A 17950-nucleotide genomic window follows, 5' to 3' on the forward strand; every position below is an offset into this window, starting at 1 on the left:
GCCTTTGGCTTTGGCCTCTGAACGCTAGTTAAAGCTGTCATTTGAGTTTGGGATTCTGCTGGGGGCTCTGGGAGCAGCAGCATCTCACAGAGCTTTTGGTTCAATGGCGAGTGTGATCTTGACTAGTGGCTTTAAAGGAAAAACAAGTGAGCAAACCACACCTCTTAGTCTATGGTCCTTAAGCACATTGGAGGTAGCAAGGCAGGATACAGCTTCTGAGCAGGGGCGAGGAGGCAGAGGCAGAGACAGAGAGGCATGGGAAGGCTAGGGGTCAGACAGAAGAGAACACTTAGGACGTCAACCCGGCAGCACTAGCGACTAACAGGTCCCTTCAGTGGATCACATAAGAAACGCATCTTTACATATTGTCTTTTTTCATGAAATAAGAATGACTGATGACCAGTACACAGATTGGAGGATGTATCAATAACAATGGTTATACTGCATTCTAACATTGCTCAATTTCCCCCTAGGTTTCCAAACAAACCCCTGAAAAACACATGGTCACTGGCAATTCAGAAAGCAAAATTACCAACACCGCCTCCTTGCCACTTCCTATCCCCACAAAGTGTTGGGATTTCAGGTTTGGCTCCACTAAAAGGTCTTTGGCTGAACTAGCTTGGGACCAGGGTGGTGAGTGGCAAGTTGTAGCTCTGAAGATTAATTCTCAATCATCTAAAGAAGACACCAGTGGCTTCCCAACAACATGACCCCCTTTAGTGTATAGACTTCTACTATACTAGTGTATAGTCTTCTACTTGGAATCAACCAAAGCCTTCCCCAGGGGGCCGGCCCTTCCTCAGTTCACCCTGTTGGGTTATCAACCCAAGGGATCTCACATTGGACGGCTCAACCATTCTTTAGGAAAAAGTCGTCAAAACAGAGATTGGGGACTAGGGTTAGGACAGCTGTTTCCAAATAACATGAGCAGTCATCCTTTCTCCAAGATACCATGTTTCTCTAGATCCAAGGAACTATGTTCTAATGATCACATGCCAAGAAAAGGCAAATTTTTTTTCTTCCTGTGCTACTGGAGGGGCATTCGGCAAGAGAACCAGCAAATAGGGCAAGGAATCCGCCCAAAGGTCACTCGCACAACTGCTGGGTGGTTTGTGAGGGACATATGTGTGTGTGTATATATATATATACTTAACTTTGCAGGGGTGGAAGGGAGGGTGGCAAAAGGGAGAGAGTCATAATGGCTGGATAGGTGGCCTGGCACCATGGCCTGGCCAGAAAGCTGCTACTTTCCATGGATTCTCTGATTCTAGGGGTGGACAGAGAGGAAGTAGCCTAATGGAAATGATTAGGGGAATTTTATACTGGAAATGCAATCTGGGCACATTAGTAAATGAGGATGCCATGGGGTCTATCCTGGAACAGATCTGCTCAGGGGAGAAGGCTCCCTGATTTCCTTTCTAGATGTTGGGTTCTTCTACTATCCAAAAAGATGCAACTTAACTCAAACTGCTGTCCTGAGAGTAAGAGAGAACAATGCTTCCACTCAAGTAGAGTAGGGAATTTGCTAACACCTAATGCTCCCACCTTACAAGGTTGGGCCTCTGACACCTTCAGATGCCAGTGCCTTCTTTCCACAAGTCCTAACAGCTAATGACTTGGGGTCAGTGAGAATACCGTCCCAAACCCAGCCATGTTGTTCTCCAAAGGACACTCCCACCAGCCAAAATCACAGCCTGAGTTCTCTCTGTCTCTCCTTGAGTTAGAAGCTAGGCAGGCCTTAATCCATCTGAACTGACCACACAGCCTTACTGACTTGTTCCTTAGAGATCAAGACTAAAGAGACTTAGGTTTTCATCTAGGTCAAGATGCCCAGCTCAGCAAAATGGTGGCCACTTCCTTATCCCTACCTGCCTAGTGATCTTCTTAAACCAAGGCACCAAAATCCATCTTTCGAAACCCTGAGGCCCAGAGGGAAACACATCTGTTCCCAAAGTAAATGGGCTTCAGGACACCAAGGAGTTCTAAAGGACTCAGCTACAGGGGGAGGAAGGAAGATGACAAGGAATCAAGGGTCATGAAAGAAGAGAATACATGGGAAGATGATCTGGGAGAGGTAGTGGGAGAGATCTATAGCATATACATATCTGATACTGCTACAGTCAACAGGCTCAATGCTTGGGAGAAGAACGGAGGTCAAAAACTGAGGAAACCGGGTTGCAGCTCCCTACAGAGTTATTTTAATTTTAAAGAAGCCTTAACTCTTGGGATACCTATGGAATCTTTAAGCCTCTATGTATGTACTCAATGGCCAGGCAAGCAGAACCCTGAACTGCAGAGGGGTGGCGCGCGCGCGCGCGTGCGTGTGTGTGTGTGTGTGTGTGTGTGTGTGTGGCTATAAAGATATTAAATTCTTCTTTATCCCACCCAATACACCCAATTTGCTTTCTGGACTCAAGTTTTATCTGCCAGAACTTCCTTTGGACAATGACCCTGTTGGCAGTGACTCAATTTACTCCTCCCTTTTCATTACAAAAAGAACAGATTTTTGTGACTCTGGGATATAACAACAATTAAAAAACAAAACCAAAACAAAACGAAACAAAAAAAAAAAGTCCATCACTTCCCCAAGGACCACACTTCGGATTTTTTTTCTTAAAACCTGTTTCCTAAACTTTACATACTTCAGTGGTTTCTCTTATTTTTATTTGGCAAACATCTTTTCTTTATTATCATCATCATTAATATCATTATTTGGACCTCTGCAAATACTATATACATTCACATTAACGTACAATATTGACTTCTTGACTCCTGGCTGGGAATCTTTTTGAAACCCCCATATTTCAGTAGCTGGGCCACTCTCCATATTGCACTCCCGTCCTCTGTACTTTGTACAATGATACAAGAAAATGCAAAATAGTCTACATTGTCTCTCTTTTGTTTTTCTTCCATTAAGTACAAGTATTAATTTTCTTTCTCCTTCATTTCCTCCTAGGAATCCTTGTGAGAGTTGGAAGGGGCAGAGGGGGCAAGGGAAGGGGGCAAAAGGGTGCCAGTAACAGGGAGAATGTTCAAATGAAAAGACCTATCATGTTCCATCAAAGGAGCAGAAGAAAGAACAGCTGGACACAAAAGCAGGGGATTATATACAGGCAATCAAAATTGTCTTCAGAAGGTAGGATGGGGGCAGAATACAAAGGTGGTTTTTTTTTCTGTTGTTGTCGTGGTTTGTTTGTTTTGTTGTATTTTCCTGCAAAAGTGTGGAAGAGAGGAGAACAGCAATAAGGAGATACTGTGACAAGGGGTGGGGGGAATGGAGAGAAAGAGGTAGAGGAGGAAAACAAGAAGCAGAAAGTATTGGTATAAGTTGCTATCTGCTCATGCTCTGAAAAGCAGTCAAGAATCAATCCAAAAGATTGTCACAGTTTTTTTTTTTTTTCAGAACAATGCTCTCTCTGGAAAGGAACACTTTAGCACTTTTTTTTTCATCATCGGAAAAATTAAATGCATTGAAAATCCATTGAGGGCGGGAAAATAGAGGTATCTTCCCCTTACACATACACACACACATTCACACATATATGTTCCCACACACACATATCCATACACATACTGGGTTTTAAAATTTTTTCCTGGGCTTGGCTTGGTCAATCCTGATGATTTTTTTTTTTCCTTTTTAACTTTATTCACGTTTAATAACCAAACTCTGAAGCCATGGATGCAAATCCCATAGTCTGGCAGAAAGGTGGGGGATGGGGAGGGAGATCCAAAGCCTGAGAGCTGAGCTAGTAAAATAGGACTGGGGGGCCTCATTCTTCACTGCTGGTGCCAATGATTCACCAGCTGAGCAGTCATCATTGTTTGGTTGGGACAAACGAGTGTCCTTGTTTGACCAAAAAAAAAAAAAAGAGCTGGGGCCTTCCCCCACTCTGAAAAAACGCAAAACCCCAACCAAGAACCAAAAATCCAACCAACCAGCCCCAAATCAAACGAACCCAAGAGTAATAAAACAAACAAAAAATACTTTGGCAGTGACAAAAAGAAGTCTGGATTGGTTTTCTTGTGAGAGTTTGCTTTTTGGATTTCCTTTGGAGCAGAGGTGTATCTGGTATTCTTGGCTAGCTAGCAAGGTAGTTTACAAGTAAGCTTCCTTTACTTTTGTTTTTAAAAATCTTTTTGGATTTTTACTTAAAGCCAAAGAGTTTGACATTAAAAAAATAAAAAAAAACAAAAATAAAACAAAAAACATTTCTTGCATCAGAAATTGTAATCCTTCTTACCGTCTTTGCTGCACCTGCCCCTCCCATCACGCAGGGGGCAATTTGGCAGAATATCCAGCTATAAAAAGAACAGTTCTTTTTCCCTTTTCATTGAAAAAAAAAACCACACTCAAAAATGAAAACCCCACAGTTTTCTTTGTCCATTTCTGAGTAGCTCTTTTGGGGAAAAACAAACGCAAGCCCAAACCAAGGAACAAGCTCCCCTCTACCCACCCTCCCCAAACAAAATCCTTCACTGAAAATATAAGCCACCAAATTTTTTTTTTAAAAAAAATTTAAAACAAGAATGTGAGAGAGAACTAGAGAAAGAGAGGAGAGAAAGAGACAAGAGAGAAAGAGACAAGAGAGAAAGAGACAAGAGGGAAATTGACAAGACAGAGAAAGACAGATTAACGGAGAAGAAGGTTTGTACTTTCTTTGTGAAATCCACTTTTAAAGCCCAGTTTTGAAGATCTGTGAGGATCACTCGAAGAGATAGAGGTCGTTTGGAGGTCGAATGAAATCGTCAGGTAGCTGAGGAAGTTGCATTGAATGCAGTTTTTTTTTCTTTTGGAGAAAAGCAGTAGCAGCAGTGACTTCTATAGGTTCTTGGATTCCGTCGTGTCTTCCTCCCCCTGGATGGGGCTAGCGGGAGGCGGTTTCCAGGGGGGCTGGGGTGGCTGGGGTGCCCGAGCGGGAGGCGGCTGCTGAGCTGGTCTCGCTGGGGCTGGTGGCCACAGCCACGGCTACTACGTCCGGCTGGGCAGTGCCCACCCCGTTGGCCGGGGTGGTGCCCGTGGCTGCCTGGAGGCCCTGGAGTGTCTGGCCACACACGTGGTGGTGTTTCTCCCAGTCCTTGTGCTGGCAGAAGGAGCCGCAGTAGCGGGCGGTGTTGCAGCCGCTGCAAGTCTCGCTGGCTTTGCGACCACAGTTCCAACAGCTCTGGGAGTGGGGGGGGACAGAGGGCAGTGTCAGGGGTGTGTGTGGGGGAGTCTTGGCTGGCCTAACAGTTCCAAGCAGGCACCTCCCCCATTCCTCTCCTCTAAGGATGCCCAGAGACCACGAAGAAAGGACAGGCGAAAGGCTATGTTGAGTCCCAGGACGGAAGAAATGTGGGCCTGCCTACCAAAAAGAGTGTTAGAACTCCAAGACTGATCTACTTGGCTGGCCTTGGGGAAGACCTTCTTTGGGCCTCTGTTTCCTACTCTGTGAAATGGGAATAACTATTGTGTGGGGGTGGTTTTGAGTCAAATCAGCCAGTAGATACGAATGGACTCCAACAAGCATTATATGCTATAGATCATGGGCCAAGCCCCAGTTGGGTCTGAAGTTTCCCCATCTGGACAATGAAAGGTTTGGACTAAAAGATCTTTAAGCGCCTTCCCAGTTCTAATAATTAGCCTGGAAAATGGCCTGAACTTGGATTCACAGGGCCTGAGGCCAAATACTGTCTCTTCTTTCTACCAGTTTTCTCACGTGATTGGCTTGAACAGCCTCTAAATCTATGCTTCCATGACCGTGAAGGTCTCCTGAAGCTGTAGCACTCTGTATCTATGAACCAATACAAGGTATTTTCCTTCTTATTTTTACAGTGACAGTCTGGGGAAGGCCAAACCTGGAACCTGAGAACATCTGTAAGTTTCACATATTGTTGCTGTCCAAAGTCCTAGGCATGACTGTCCCTATCTGGTTGGGTAATGAAGAAGGAAGAGATTATGGAGGGACCAAGGGCTCAGTGGCTGGCTGACTGTCCCAGGCCTACTCTAAAGAGTGGGCTGCCCTAATTGGGAGGCTTCAGGGTCATTTTCAAGGGGTTACCAGCCACTCCCCAGGGGCTGGGGATAGTGCTAGGCCAAAGGTGTCAAAGAGTGCAGGCCAGAACCAGCTTAAAATGTAATTGGGAAATATCCAACAAAATAAGTCAAATACAATGAAACATGGATGACATTATAGTTTAAAATTAAGTCAATATGCTGCCCACAGGAAGCCTTATGTATGGATTTTGTTATTTAGTTGTTTTCAGTCATGTCCAACTCTGTGACCCCATTGGGAGTCTTCTTGACAAAGATACTGGAGAGGTTTGCCATTTTCTTCTCCAGCTCATTTGACAGATGAGGAAACTGAGGCAAACAGTTAAGCGACTTGTCTAGGATCACACAGTGTCTGGGGCTGGATTTGAATTCAGGTCTTCCTGACTCCAGGTGGGACACTCTATCTACTGTCTACCTAGCTGTCCTCATGTCCCTTTTCTATTTGAGTCTGACACCTCTGGTTTAGGCTGTGTGTACTGGTGCTCTTCAGGGAAGGGGGTTCTTCTCAAAGAAGGAGTACAGGGAGAGGAGTGTGGAACAACACAGGAAGTAAAGAGGGGGCCCAGTCATGAAGTGGGGGGGGACCCCAGAGAATAGATTCATTCGGATGGAGAAGTCTTTGTTACCTCATCTCTCCCAAGGCCTTCAGGGCCAGATCTAAACCATCCTAGGCAGAGGGCTCCCCGCTGCCCATCCTCCAAGGGAAGGAGAGCCTCCATAAGGAAAATTCAAAGTGACTCTCACAGGAAGGGACCTCAGAGACCCACACATTTTATTGATCAAGGGATTGAGGTCTGCAGGAGGTGGGGAGAGTGTTGTGGAGTGATCTGTTCATAAGGCATAAGCATCAGAGATGAGATTTGAATCCAGGCCCTTCAGAGAGTGATGTGGGGGGGGGGAACACCCTGGGCAGAGTCAAGAGTTTTATCCACTATTGCTCCCCTGTCAGGAAAGGGGAGGGAAGAACCCCCCTTCAGATAGGCTAGCCCTTTATTTTCATGTGTTCTTTAATGAAGAAGGAAGACAATTCCTATTAATCCACAAAGTATGTCTATGGACACCCACTTTGTTAGCCTTCTCGAGCCCTGTGCTTGTGGACACTGAGGGAATAAGAGGAAGAGTGTGACCAGAACCCCAAGAAGTCAGAGAACGGAACAAGGAAGACAAGGAGAGAACTGAGGAGTCCCCGTTGCCCATCCCCATGTCTGCTGCTGAATGGTCTTTGGCTGGAGGTGGGGTGTTGTTCCCATGGTCAGTCCCTGTCCCATGAGGGCAGAGGGAGCAGGGGCAGATTTGGTAGAAGAAAGAAATGGATGTGGCCCTACCTCGCTGGAGTCTTCCTGCTGATTGACGACGGTCAGGGCGTCCTCGGAGGCCTGCCGCTTGGCCTCTGCCAGGGCCCGCTCCATCTTGGCTCGCTCGGTCGTGATGAGCTCATGGGCTTTGCGCTCTGCGTCGGACACAGCCTTCTGCAGCTCGGACATCGCCTGGCGCTTTACCTCGTTCACAGCTTCCTCTGAAAGGCAGCGTGGGGGTGAGGGGAGGGCTGCCGAGTCAGTCTTCTGGGCTGGCTGTGTGCATAGGGCTACGTGGGGAGCCTGGGGAAGAGGACTCAGACTCGAGAGGTGTGTTTGTGTGTGTGGATATGTGTGGGCATAGGCATGTAGGTGTTCATTAAGGGACCTTGGAGGCCATTGAGTCTAACCCCCCCCCCCATTTGATGGATGAAGAAACTGAGGCCTAGGAAGGGACATCTCCAGGGTCACACAGGAAATGGGCATCAGAGGCAAAATTTGAATCTGGGTCCTTTTGGAACAGCTGGGAGGTTTGGTAGATAGAGTGCTGGTCCAGGAGATAGGAAGATCTGAGTTCAAATCCAGCCTCAGGCATTTATCAGCTGTGTGATTCTGGGCAAGTCATATAACCTATCTGCCTCAGTTTCCTTATCTGTAAAAATAGGGATAATAACAACACCTACCTCCCAGGGTGGTTGTGCGGATCAAGTGAGATGAGATTTGTCAAGTGTTTAGCACAGCTCTTGGCTCATATTAGGTGCTATGGAAATGCTAGCCCTCCTCCTCCTCCTCCGGACTCTAAGACCCATCTCTTCCTCCCACACCACACTGTCTCCCATGTACACGTATGTACACAGTCATGAATGTGCACACATGCATGCAGGTGTAGATAGATAAACGCTTGTGTGCTAAGCACTTTACAAATATTATCTCATTTAATCCTCATAACAACCCTGGGAGGTCCATGCTATTATTCTAAACCCCAGAGAGGTTAAGTGACTTGCTCAGAGCTGTACAGTCAGTGAGTGTCTGAGGCGGGATTTCAACCCAGGTCTTCCTGACTTGCCAGGTCCAATGCCGTATTCACTCTGAAATGCTTCCAAGTGGAGGCTGGGATCCTTCAAGCCCTTGGTCACACCCTACTCTCCAACCCCTAGTGGTTCCAGGCTTCCGGACAAGCCCCAGAACTCATTCCAGCTGGGCAGCTGTTTCACGGTGTCTGTATACTCTCTGGCTTGCACTGTGACTAAATTAGCAGGTTCCAGGGACCCAGAAAATCTTAAGGGACAACAATAGATAATCCCTTTGGAAAAAAGCCCATCTTTCAATAGGACGGCTTATCCCAGGAGATGAAAGCCTTGGTTTGTTGAAAGAGACCAGAGCTGCAAGTCTAGAGGTGCGCATCTGCATTTGCTAGATGACACTGAACAAGTCAATTCAGAGCCAAGTCCTTCATTTATCTAACAAGAGGATGGAAGTAGATGATTTCCAAGATCCCTTCCAGGTGAAACCTCTCCAAGGGGCCATATGTACAGAGCCCAACTCAGGGATCTCATAAAATGAAGAGGGGCATGTGTACATGGGAGGGTGGGTGTGTGCGCATGGGGGAGAATCCTGTATGATGAGACCTGAAGTCTCTAAACTTGGGAGTCTTAGGTTTAAAAAACAGCATCTAGCTGTGTGACCTTGGGCAAGTCACTTAACCCCAATTGCCCTGCCTCCCCCCCTCCAAAAAAAAAAGAAAGAAAAAATAGCATCATGGGATTTAGAATGGACTGGAATGTTACAGATAACGTAGAGGCACAGTATGGTATACCACAGCAGAAATGGTAGACTTGGGATCAGAAGACCTGGGTTTTAAATCCCACCCATGATGGTCACACAATGACCAGTGAGTCATTTCAACTCTGAGCCCCAGTTTGCTCATTTTTAAAGCAGGGATAAGAAAAATCTCTACTTCATAGAGATGTGAGGAAATCATGCTTCAAACCTATGAGTCCTGGTGGAATGGCGGTGATTTATTTTAATGAGTTCAACCACTAATTTTAAAGATGAGGAGATCAAGGCCAAGAAAGGAAAAATGACTCATCCAAAGCCAGGTAGTAGTAAGCAAGAGAGCTGTGCTTTGATCCTAGGACCCCTGACTCCAAATCCAGTGTTCTATCCACCCTGGGACATTGCTGGTGGTTTTATTTAAGTGATATGTTGTGGTCCTTAGCTTCTGGCAAAGCTGGTACGTGTGTGCGTGTGTGTGTGCGTGCGTGCGTGCGTGCGTGTGTGTGTGTGTGTGATGTCCCAGGTGTAGACCTGACCTGCTCCTTACTCTCACTGTCTGGGATGGCAAAGCAGGGAGGGGGATCCCCCCAGATTTCTCTCTTTAACACTCACCAGCTTTTCTCCAGATTTCTTCTGGCATATAACCGGATAGAGGCCGGGGTACAAAGTCCCGGTGACTTTCTAAAAAATGAGAATGAAAAGGGATCAGCACTGAAGACCAAAGACAATAAGCTCTAGGCCCTAGGTGGGCATGCCGACTTCCCCTTAGGAGGGCGATGCTGCCAGTCATAGTGACTGGGCCCTTGTGCCATCGTGCCCGTGGGCTGAAAGGCAGAAAGACTCTCAGGCTGCTATCACGAGGTCTCTGCCCCTGGACAGAGTCAGACTCAGGCTCTGGCTGAAGAAGGTCCCCCTGGGGCTGGGCTCTGGGCACTGACAGCCCATGGCAGAATCTTGTTAGTGATCAGTATTATCTTTGCAGTTTGGGGCTGGGTACTGGCCCGGATCAACATGGCTCTTGTACAGACCAGGATGACTTAGGATCGTGAAATCACAGAATTTAGATTCTGGGAGAACTGGAAAGGATGTAAGAGATGAGCTAGAACCCTATGGGATTCTCCATATGCCAGGGCCTGGGCTAGACTAGCTTCCAACAGCAGCCAGGGTAGCATCAGGGCAACGTGTGCTCCTGGTCTCAGTGTAGGCCTTTCCACTCATTTTGGGGTGACTTTGGGTAAGTCCCTTTTGGGAGTCCTGGGAGAGCTTAGGCTGTCCTCTCTCTGTCCCCTGGCCCCTCACTGCCCCAGCCCAGCCCAGCCCAGCATCAGTACCTAATTGGGGACCCTCGGAGTTGGAGGAGCTATTATGTGGGCGGGAGGGGGCAGAGATGGGGCCCTTCTTCATGTCCTCAGCATCACTGTAACGCCGGATCCAGTGGTTGAGTTCCTCCCGGTCAGCCTCCTGGCATCGGCGCAGCACCGTGAGAGAACGCCGCGTCTTCTCCACCATATCCATGATACAGTTCAGGAGCTATCAGGGGACAGGGAATATAGAGATGAGCTGCAGGAGAGACCCATTCATTCTCTCCACTTAAAGATGTGTGAGTGCTTAACTCAGCTGCTTAGAGCCCATCAGATGCTTCAGAGACCAAGATCATAGTTCAGTTCCATGGAAGCAAGTGGGCTTTGCTCTAATGAGTGGGGCGTGCAATCATGGGCTAGAGGGAAGGTTGTGTTGGTTAATGTTTAATAATCAGCTCTCAGAAATAAATACCCATTAACATTTAACAACCAGCTCTCAGGGAGGGAAATGTGTGTGTGACACACTTTTAAGTTTAATCCGCATTACCATTTTCTCCACTTTTAAAAGTCTAGGCAATCAACAAAATAATAAACCAAACTTCTGATAGGTAGCATTTGCCAATTTCTGAGGTTTAAATGCTCACACTGAAAATTTAACAATTGGCTGTCCTGAGCCAGTATGAGCTAGTTCCAGCATACTTGTGGCGAGAAGGAGCCTTCAACACCATCTAGTTAAATCCCTTCATTTCACAGATGAAAACGATCCAGGAAAACAGATAGTCCAGGCAGCTACCCCGGACTGCATGAGTAAGTAAGAAATCACTCCTCCTGCTGGTGGCTCTTCCCATCACTCCCTCTGAACCTCAGTTTCATCTTCTGAAACATGGCGCCAATAATGATTACACTGGCTTCCCCGCAGGATTGTTCTAAAGATACACGAAGGAACGCGTATGCAATGGTTTGTGTGAGGCTGAAGGTAATAATTCTCCTCAGTGAAGGATGGTATTACTTTAATATTTGTTTTATATATCACAGGGCGACCACTTCTTATACTTATTTTATATGGAAGAGTTTAGCGCAAGATTCATCTATTCAATCTATGGCCACCGTGTTCCCCTTATCCTGCCATCTTCCACTCCAGTGTAACAGAATAAGAGCAGCAAAAGTAAATGGGCCGTTCTACTTTCTTTTGTATCCTCCTCCTAGAATGGCGAAGACAGCATGGCACCGATGCTAACTGGCCAGTCAGTCCAGGGTAGGACTGAGCCCCCTGGGGGCGAGGACCAAGCTCTTACTACTCTCAAGTCTTGGGCAGGGGATGTGGTGCCCACGTTTGACCCAAGGACCCAAAAGAGATCTTGGAAGGTGCCACCTGGCTCTGTGGCCTGGGAACGCCTTGTTCACCGCACCCCCACGTAGGGAAGCCCACCACGAACCGACAACAGGCAGCACTATTTCCTGTTGGCCCTGGACAGGCTGGTGCGTCCTTACATGGGTCAGTCCATCCAGGTGTGTGTTTCAGACCCAAGCCCACCCAAGGCCTCCATGCTTTGACTTGGGGTTACCTACATTGTTGAGGTGCTTCCACTCCTCTGCCCACTCTCGGTCTGTGAGCCTGTGGTCAATCACTTCTTCTTGCCGGGAGCCATGTACAGCTGGAAGAGAGAGAAAGATGGGTATTGAGAACATAGCTCTAGGAGAAAGGGTCCTGCTGGAACCAATCCACCCTGCACAGACTGAGCTGCCTAAATCTAAAGTAACTCTCATATCCTGTCCTCCTCCTCATCAGAACTCTCCTTCCTTTCCTACCCTTTCTCCTCCGCCTCTTCACTTCCTTCTTCTACTCTTCTTTCTCTTCCTCTCTCTCCCCTCTTCCTCCTCTCTTCTTCTTCCTCTCTCCTCTTCTTCCTTTCTCTTTCTCGTCCTCCTCCTCCTCCTTCTCTTCCCTCCTCTTCTTTCTTCTCTTTCTCTTCTTTTTCTTCCTCTTCTCCCTCTCCTCCTTTCTCCTCTTTGATCTCTTCCCCCTCTTTCTTCTCCTCTTCCTTCTCCTCCTTCTCCTCCTCTTTCCTCTCCTCCTCTTCCCTCTCCTCCTCCTCTTCTCTCTCCCCCTTCTCCTCTCTGCCTTCTTCCTCCCCCAGGTGCCTAGGATGATGTCTTTCCCAGACTAAGTGCTCAGTGTAGATGGCTTGTCACTCACTTGGGCAGAGTGGGTAGAGTGGCATGCTCACCCCACACCCTCTGCGGGCCCAGCAGGTTTCCCTGGGCTCCCCTACTCATGACTCACCCTCTTACAAGGTTGGGAGAGGGGAGTGAGGGGGAGGAGGAGGTGGAGCTCCCTGAGTTGGGCTGGGCCACCCTGTCCTACTTCGTATGTCACCAGGAACTCGAGCCAACACTTCAACCAAAATAGTGGCTGGAATCTGGAGGGACAGCTGGCATTTATTTTTGCATTAGCAGGAGCTGGTGGGAATTAGCACCTGCCTGACCCTGGGATTCAAGGAGCCAGACACCATCACCTGCTGCCTGGGCCTGGAACCCTGAGGGGAGGAGGACAGCCAGCTAGCAGGCCCTGTCCAGGGAGGGGCTCAGGCTGAGCTTTCCCAGGACTGAGTCTTTGCTCACTCCCCACTTTCTGGTCACTCCTTTACTGTTTGGCCCCTCAGTCTGTTGGCACAGTGATTCCTTGGTATTTTCTGAAATTTTTTAGATATAGATAAAATCATTTTACTATATGCCAGGGCACCATGTGGATAAGTCATGTGACACTCCTCCCCAAACACACTTTCATATTCTTGTGGGCAGGGATTCTCTGTGTCTTCTGTGTTTTGGGGAGCCTTCTAGAGTGCCTAGGACAGTGCTTTGTTTGAAGAAAATAGAAAACAAATAACTGAACAGTCACTCCTGGGAAAGACCAGCATTGCCTCCCCAGATTCGGCCTGTTAGCTGGATGACCTCATGCATGAAGGTTTTAGGCCCAGGCAGCGGGGGATGGTATCTGGCTCTGGAATTTTTATGTTTGAACCTCACACATTGCTTACCCACACCATGCCCAGGCTATGTACAGTGTCAGAAGGTTTATGGGGCTCTGGAGAGCTAGGTCCTCTAGAGGGGCCCAGTGTCCCTGAAAACACCAAATGCTTCACAGTATTTAGCTTGGGATCGGGAAGGAATGTGGAACACTGGGAAAATGTAGCTTCTGAGCTTGTTCCCCATGGAGCTGTACAACTGATTCTGTTCCTAAGGGATCGTCTTTTATTGGAGGAGGTAGAAAGGTAGCAGGTCTCCTGCTCCTATACCCAGGTTAAACACGGCTTAGAGATACTACACTCCTAGGCACTCATAGAACATGGACTCTGGTCTTAGTTTTCATGCAAAGGCCAATGCCCAACATCAAGGTCTTTCCTTCAACCTCCTGGAAACTTCCACCTCCTATTTCATCCGTCCTGGGGTCTTAAGCATTTTATTGACCTTTATTTTTCTCCTTCTCACCTGGGTGCTTTCTGTTCTGCATGCTCCACAGGGCCATTTCTTTCCTGTGAAACTGTCCCTCCCCTCACCCAAACCCCTAGCTCTGGCCCAAGGTACGGAAAGGGCTTGGGGTTTGCTCACCGACTTGCCGATGGCGCTCCCGCAGCTCTCGGGGGTCAGGGGGCCGGTATGTGTCCCTGTAGTGGTGGGCTACAGCCATGTCCTCGAGGCGGTAGTGCTGAGGTGGGGGAGGCGTGGGGTGGGGCAGCCCATTGGGTTGATGGCTCAGCCCATTGTTGGGGCTGTACCTCTGGGCAGGGCTCAGGGTGCATGGCCGTTTACTGAGGTGTTCGGGGTGCAGCGGGTCTCGGTCTAACCCATTCTCTTTGGTCCTGGCCCAGGGTGAAGAGGGGCAAATAGACAGAGGCCAAGATGGCAGAAGCAGAGACAGGAACAAGCAGGTGCAGGCCAAGATGAGTGGTATGAAGGAGAACAAATGAGAAAAAGAGAGAGAAAAGGAAGGAGGGAGAAAGAGGAGGAAGAAGAGGGAGAAGGAGGAGAAAAGGGAAAGAGGAGGAAGAAAAAAAGAAGAAGGAGGAGGAGGAGGAGAAAAGGGAGATGGAGAAGGAGAAGAGGAGGAAGAAAAAGGAGAAGGAGAAAGAGAAGAGGAAAAGAGGAGGAAGAGAAGGAGGAGGAGAAAAGGGAGATGGAGAAGAAGAGGAGAAGAGGAGGAAGAGAAGAAGAGGAGGAAGAAAAAGGAGAAGGAGAAAAGGGAAATGGAGAAGAGGAAAGAGGAAGAAGAGGAGGAAGAAGGTGGAGGAGAAGAGAAAAAGAATGCGGAGGAAGAGGAGGAGAGGAGGTAAGAAGAGAAGGAGGAAGGGAGAAAGGGAAGGAAAGAGAGAGAGAGGGAGAAAGAGAGATACGTGAATCATCTTCCTGGGCAAACCAGCCTAGCAGCCCTGGTCTGTACCCTAGGCAAGGGGGGTGGTATGCCAGCCTCAACATAGCCCTGCTCCCGGGAGACTGGGCTTATGAGATACAGGTCTTCATTAAGAAGTCTGACCCTCCATGGGAGGGAGCCAGGGAGAGGGAGCCACTGTGCCGCCGTTAACCAGACACCCTCCTGGGCTTCGAGCCCCAGCGTGTGCTACTTGGGGACAGCTGCCTCTGTGACCCTGCAGGGAGGGCTCAGGCGCCAGCAACACTCCCCCCGACTCTCCACCACTCAGCTCTCAGGCAGGGAGTCCTCAGACCCAGGCCCCTTGAAAGTTCTGAGGATCTTCTCTCCCGACACTGGCATCCTGCACACCATCCCGGGTGAGGAAGCCTCAGCACCTGGAGGCCGACCCTGGCTAGAAGACCAGAAACCTCCTTTTCCTTCACTTTCTATCATTTATCCTTCATTGGCCACGTGCCTATTGGCCATGTACCTTTTGGGAGGGCTCCTTGGAGGGGGGGATCCCAAGAGGGGGTCTTTTAAGCCCTGAAATTGATTTGCATATAAGGCAGAACTTTAAAAAAATAGGGAGAAACTTTAGGGATTGTCTAGTCTAACCTTTTCATTTCACAAATGAGGAACCAGGCCCAGCGAAGTGACTTGCCTAAAGTCACACAGCTAGTCAATGCCAGAGTTGGAATGTGAACTCAGGGCTTTTGTGTTCAATTAAATCAGGCTGTTCTTTCCTCGGTCTTGTGCTCTATGGAGTAGAAAAGGCTAACCGACCTGCTTTATCATTCACTTGTCCTCTGCCATGATTGGTCTGAGAGAAACTGTGATCTGGGAAGGTGGGGACGATGACGATGGTGATGATGATCACCAACGTCTCTGCAGTGCCGGGCGCTGCGCTAAGCGCTCTACAGACATCATCTCCTCTGACCCTCACAGCGATCCCCTGAGGTAGGTGCACTGAACAGATGAGGAAACTGAGGCAAGCAGAGGTTAAGTGACTTGCCCGAGGTCACACAGCTAGCTAAGGGCCCGATTCCTGACTCCAGGCCCAGCACTCTATCAGCCTTGCTGCCTTGCTGTCCCGAGATCACAGATGTCCTCGGGTCCTGACTGCCTCAGAGATGCTAAATGATGAGCAAACACAGAGGGGGGATTGGAACTCAGTCCTCTGACTCCAGGACCAGGGTTCTTTCCACTGAACCACACTCCCTCCTCCCTTCCGGCCCCGCCCCACCCCATCCCCAAGGGGAGGCCTTTCCTCACCTGTCTGGTGTCCTCCTCTTGCCATTCTCATTGACTTCCAGGAGAAGCTCGGAGGAGTCGATGGGAGAAGAAGCGTTGGCATCTAGCAGGAGCTGCTCATGCTGGGCCAGGTACTGGGCTGGGGTCTGCTTGGCCAGGCGGGCACAGTGGAGGAGCTCCCGCTGCAGCAGGGGCAGGTTTGCCTGCGGGAGGGAAGAGGGCTTAACTCACCGGCCGGTGGGGGAGGGGCGGGCTGGCTGTCTCTCTGGGCCTCAGTGTCCTTTTCTGTCAAATGAGGGGCTTCGACCGGATGATCTTTAAACCCCCTTCCATTCCTCCATCTAGCAGTCCTGGGAGCCTCTCCACTCCTTCACGCTTTGGTTTCCCCAGAGAAGTAGACTACTACTACTACCACCACTACCACTACTACTCTGACTACTATCCAATGTTTACGCAGCATTGACTTTGTGCCAAGCACTTTACAGTTATTTCATTTGCTCCTGACAGCAGCCCTGTGAGGTAGATGCCAGTTACCCCCATTTTACAGACGAGGAAACTGATCCTAATTCCCCCGAGATGACAGTCCCAGAGGAAGCTCCTCTCACTGCCCACCCTCTGACCTCTGTGCACCTTTGCTCACAGCATTTCCCTAGTCTAGAATGTCACCCGTTACATCCCATTTTATGATATCAAAATCCTCGCTGCTTTCTGGTCGATCACCAAACATTTGTTAAATGCCTATTATGTGCCTTGAATTTTGCTAAAGTGCTAGAGATACAAAGAGAGGCAAAAGGCAGGCAGCCCACGTCAAATCCCACTTCCTCCAAGAAGCTTATCCTAAGACGAAACTGCCTGATCTGTGAACTCCTGGGACGCTGGTCTGTGCTGCTTATAATAATAATATAACGACAGCCGATGTTTCTATGCTGCTTTAAGATTTGCCCAGGTTCTTGTATTGCATATATTTATTTACAAATTATGTATGTGGACATATATGTTATTTTCATCTGCTCCTCATAACAACCCTTTAAGGCATAATACTAGGATAGCATGGTCCTGGGACCCTGAGTTATGACAGGCAAGTTTTTGCCTTCTCCTGCCTAGAACCAGGCCTTCGAGTCACTTCCTGATCACTTATAATCCATGTTGTTTTTGTTCAGTTATATCTGACTCTTCATGACCCCATTTGGGCTTTTCTTGGCAGAGATACCGGAGGGGTTTGTCATTTCCTTCTTTGGCTCATTTTACAGATGAGGAAACTGAGGCAAACATGGTTAAGTGACTTGCCCAGGGTCACACAGCCAGTAAGCGTCTGAGGATCGATTTGAACTGAGGAAGATGGGGGTCCCTGACTCCACTCCCAGGGCTCTGTGCACTATGGCACCACCTAGCTGTCCTAGTATTACACGAATACAATCTCCTTTCCCCTTTCAGCTCCTCCTTATGAGTTATCTTTCTCCATTAGAATGTAATCTCCTTGAGGGCAGGAACTGTTTTGCTTGCTTGTTTTTTTGTATTCCCAGGGCTGAGTAAGGTACCTGGCACATAGCAAGCACTTAAAAAAAAAACGCTTTGTAATGAATTAATTGTTATCAATGAGGACACTAAGATTCAGAGATTCTCAACGATTTGCCCTTGGTTACTCATTTAACACACATCTTTTATTCATACTATCCCTGTGGACAAGAATGGAAAGACCGGACCAGATGGTGATACAGTTAGGTGCAATCAGAACTGGTGAAATGACTAGATGCAAGGTGTAGCCACTTGATTGAGGGTGCTATAGAGGGAGGTCTTTAGTGAAGATTCACTAAATGCTGGGGCTGGTTAATATGTTAGGTGACAGAGTTAGGACAGGCTAAAAGGACAGGCCGAATGAGCAAGATAA

General features: G+C 48.3%; 1 protein-coding gene across 2 annotated transcripts in view; it reads right to left on the reverse strand.

Annotated features, from left to right (window-relative positions):
* Positions 1-2560: 2560 nt before the first annotated feature.
* Positions 2561-17950, reverse strand: part of CBFA2T3 (CBFA2/RUNX1 partner transcriptional co-repressor 3) — a 118238-nt gene continuing 102848 nt past the window's right edge. Inside the window, exons 7-13 of one of the 2 annotated variants that reach the window (XM_036752962.1) lie at positions 16084-16265; positions 14013-14263; positions 11973-12058; positions 10434-10632; positions 9715-9783; positions 7357-7547; positions 2561-5162 (exon numbers count right to left, since the gene is read on the reverse strand). In XM_036752962.1, coding sequence (XP_036608857.1) covers positions 4866-5162; positions 7357-7547; positions 9715-9783; positions 10434-10632; positions 11973-12058; positions 14013-14263; positions 16084-16265 — 1275 coding nt within the window. In that variant the 3' untranslated portion in view covers positions 2561-4865. The remainder of the gene's footprint in view (positions 5163-7356; positions 7548-9714; positions 9784-10433; positions 10633-11972; positions 12059-14012; positions 14264-16083; positions 16266-17950) is intronic. The other variant, XM_036752963.1, reaches the window with a different exon arrangement.

This window comes from Trichosurus vulpecula, chromosome 3 (genome assembly GCF_011100635.1).
Source record: "Trichosurus vulpecula isolate mTriVul1 chromosome 3, mTriVul1.pri, whole genome shotgun sequence".
Taxonomy (NCBI): Eukaryota; Metazoa; Chordata; class Mammalia; order Diprotodontia; family Phalangeridae; genus Trichosurus; species Trichosurus vulpecula.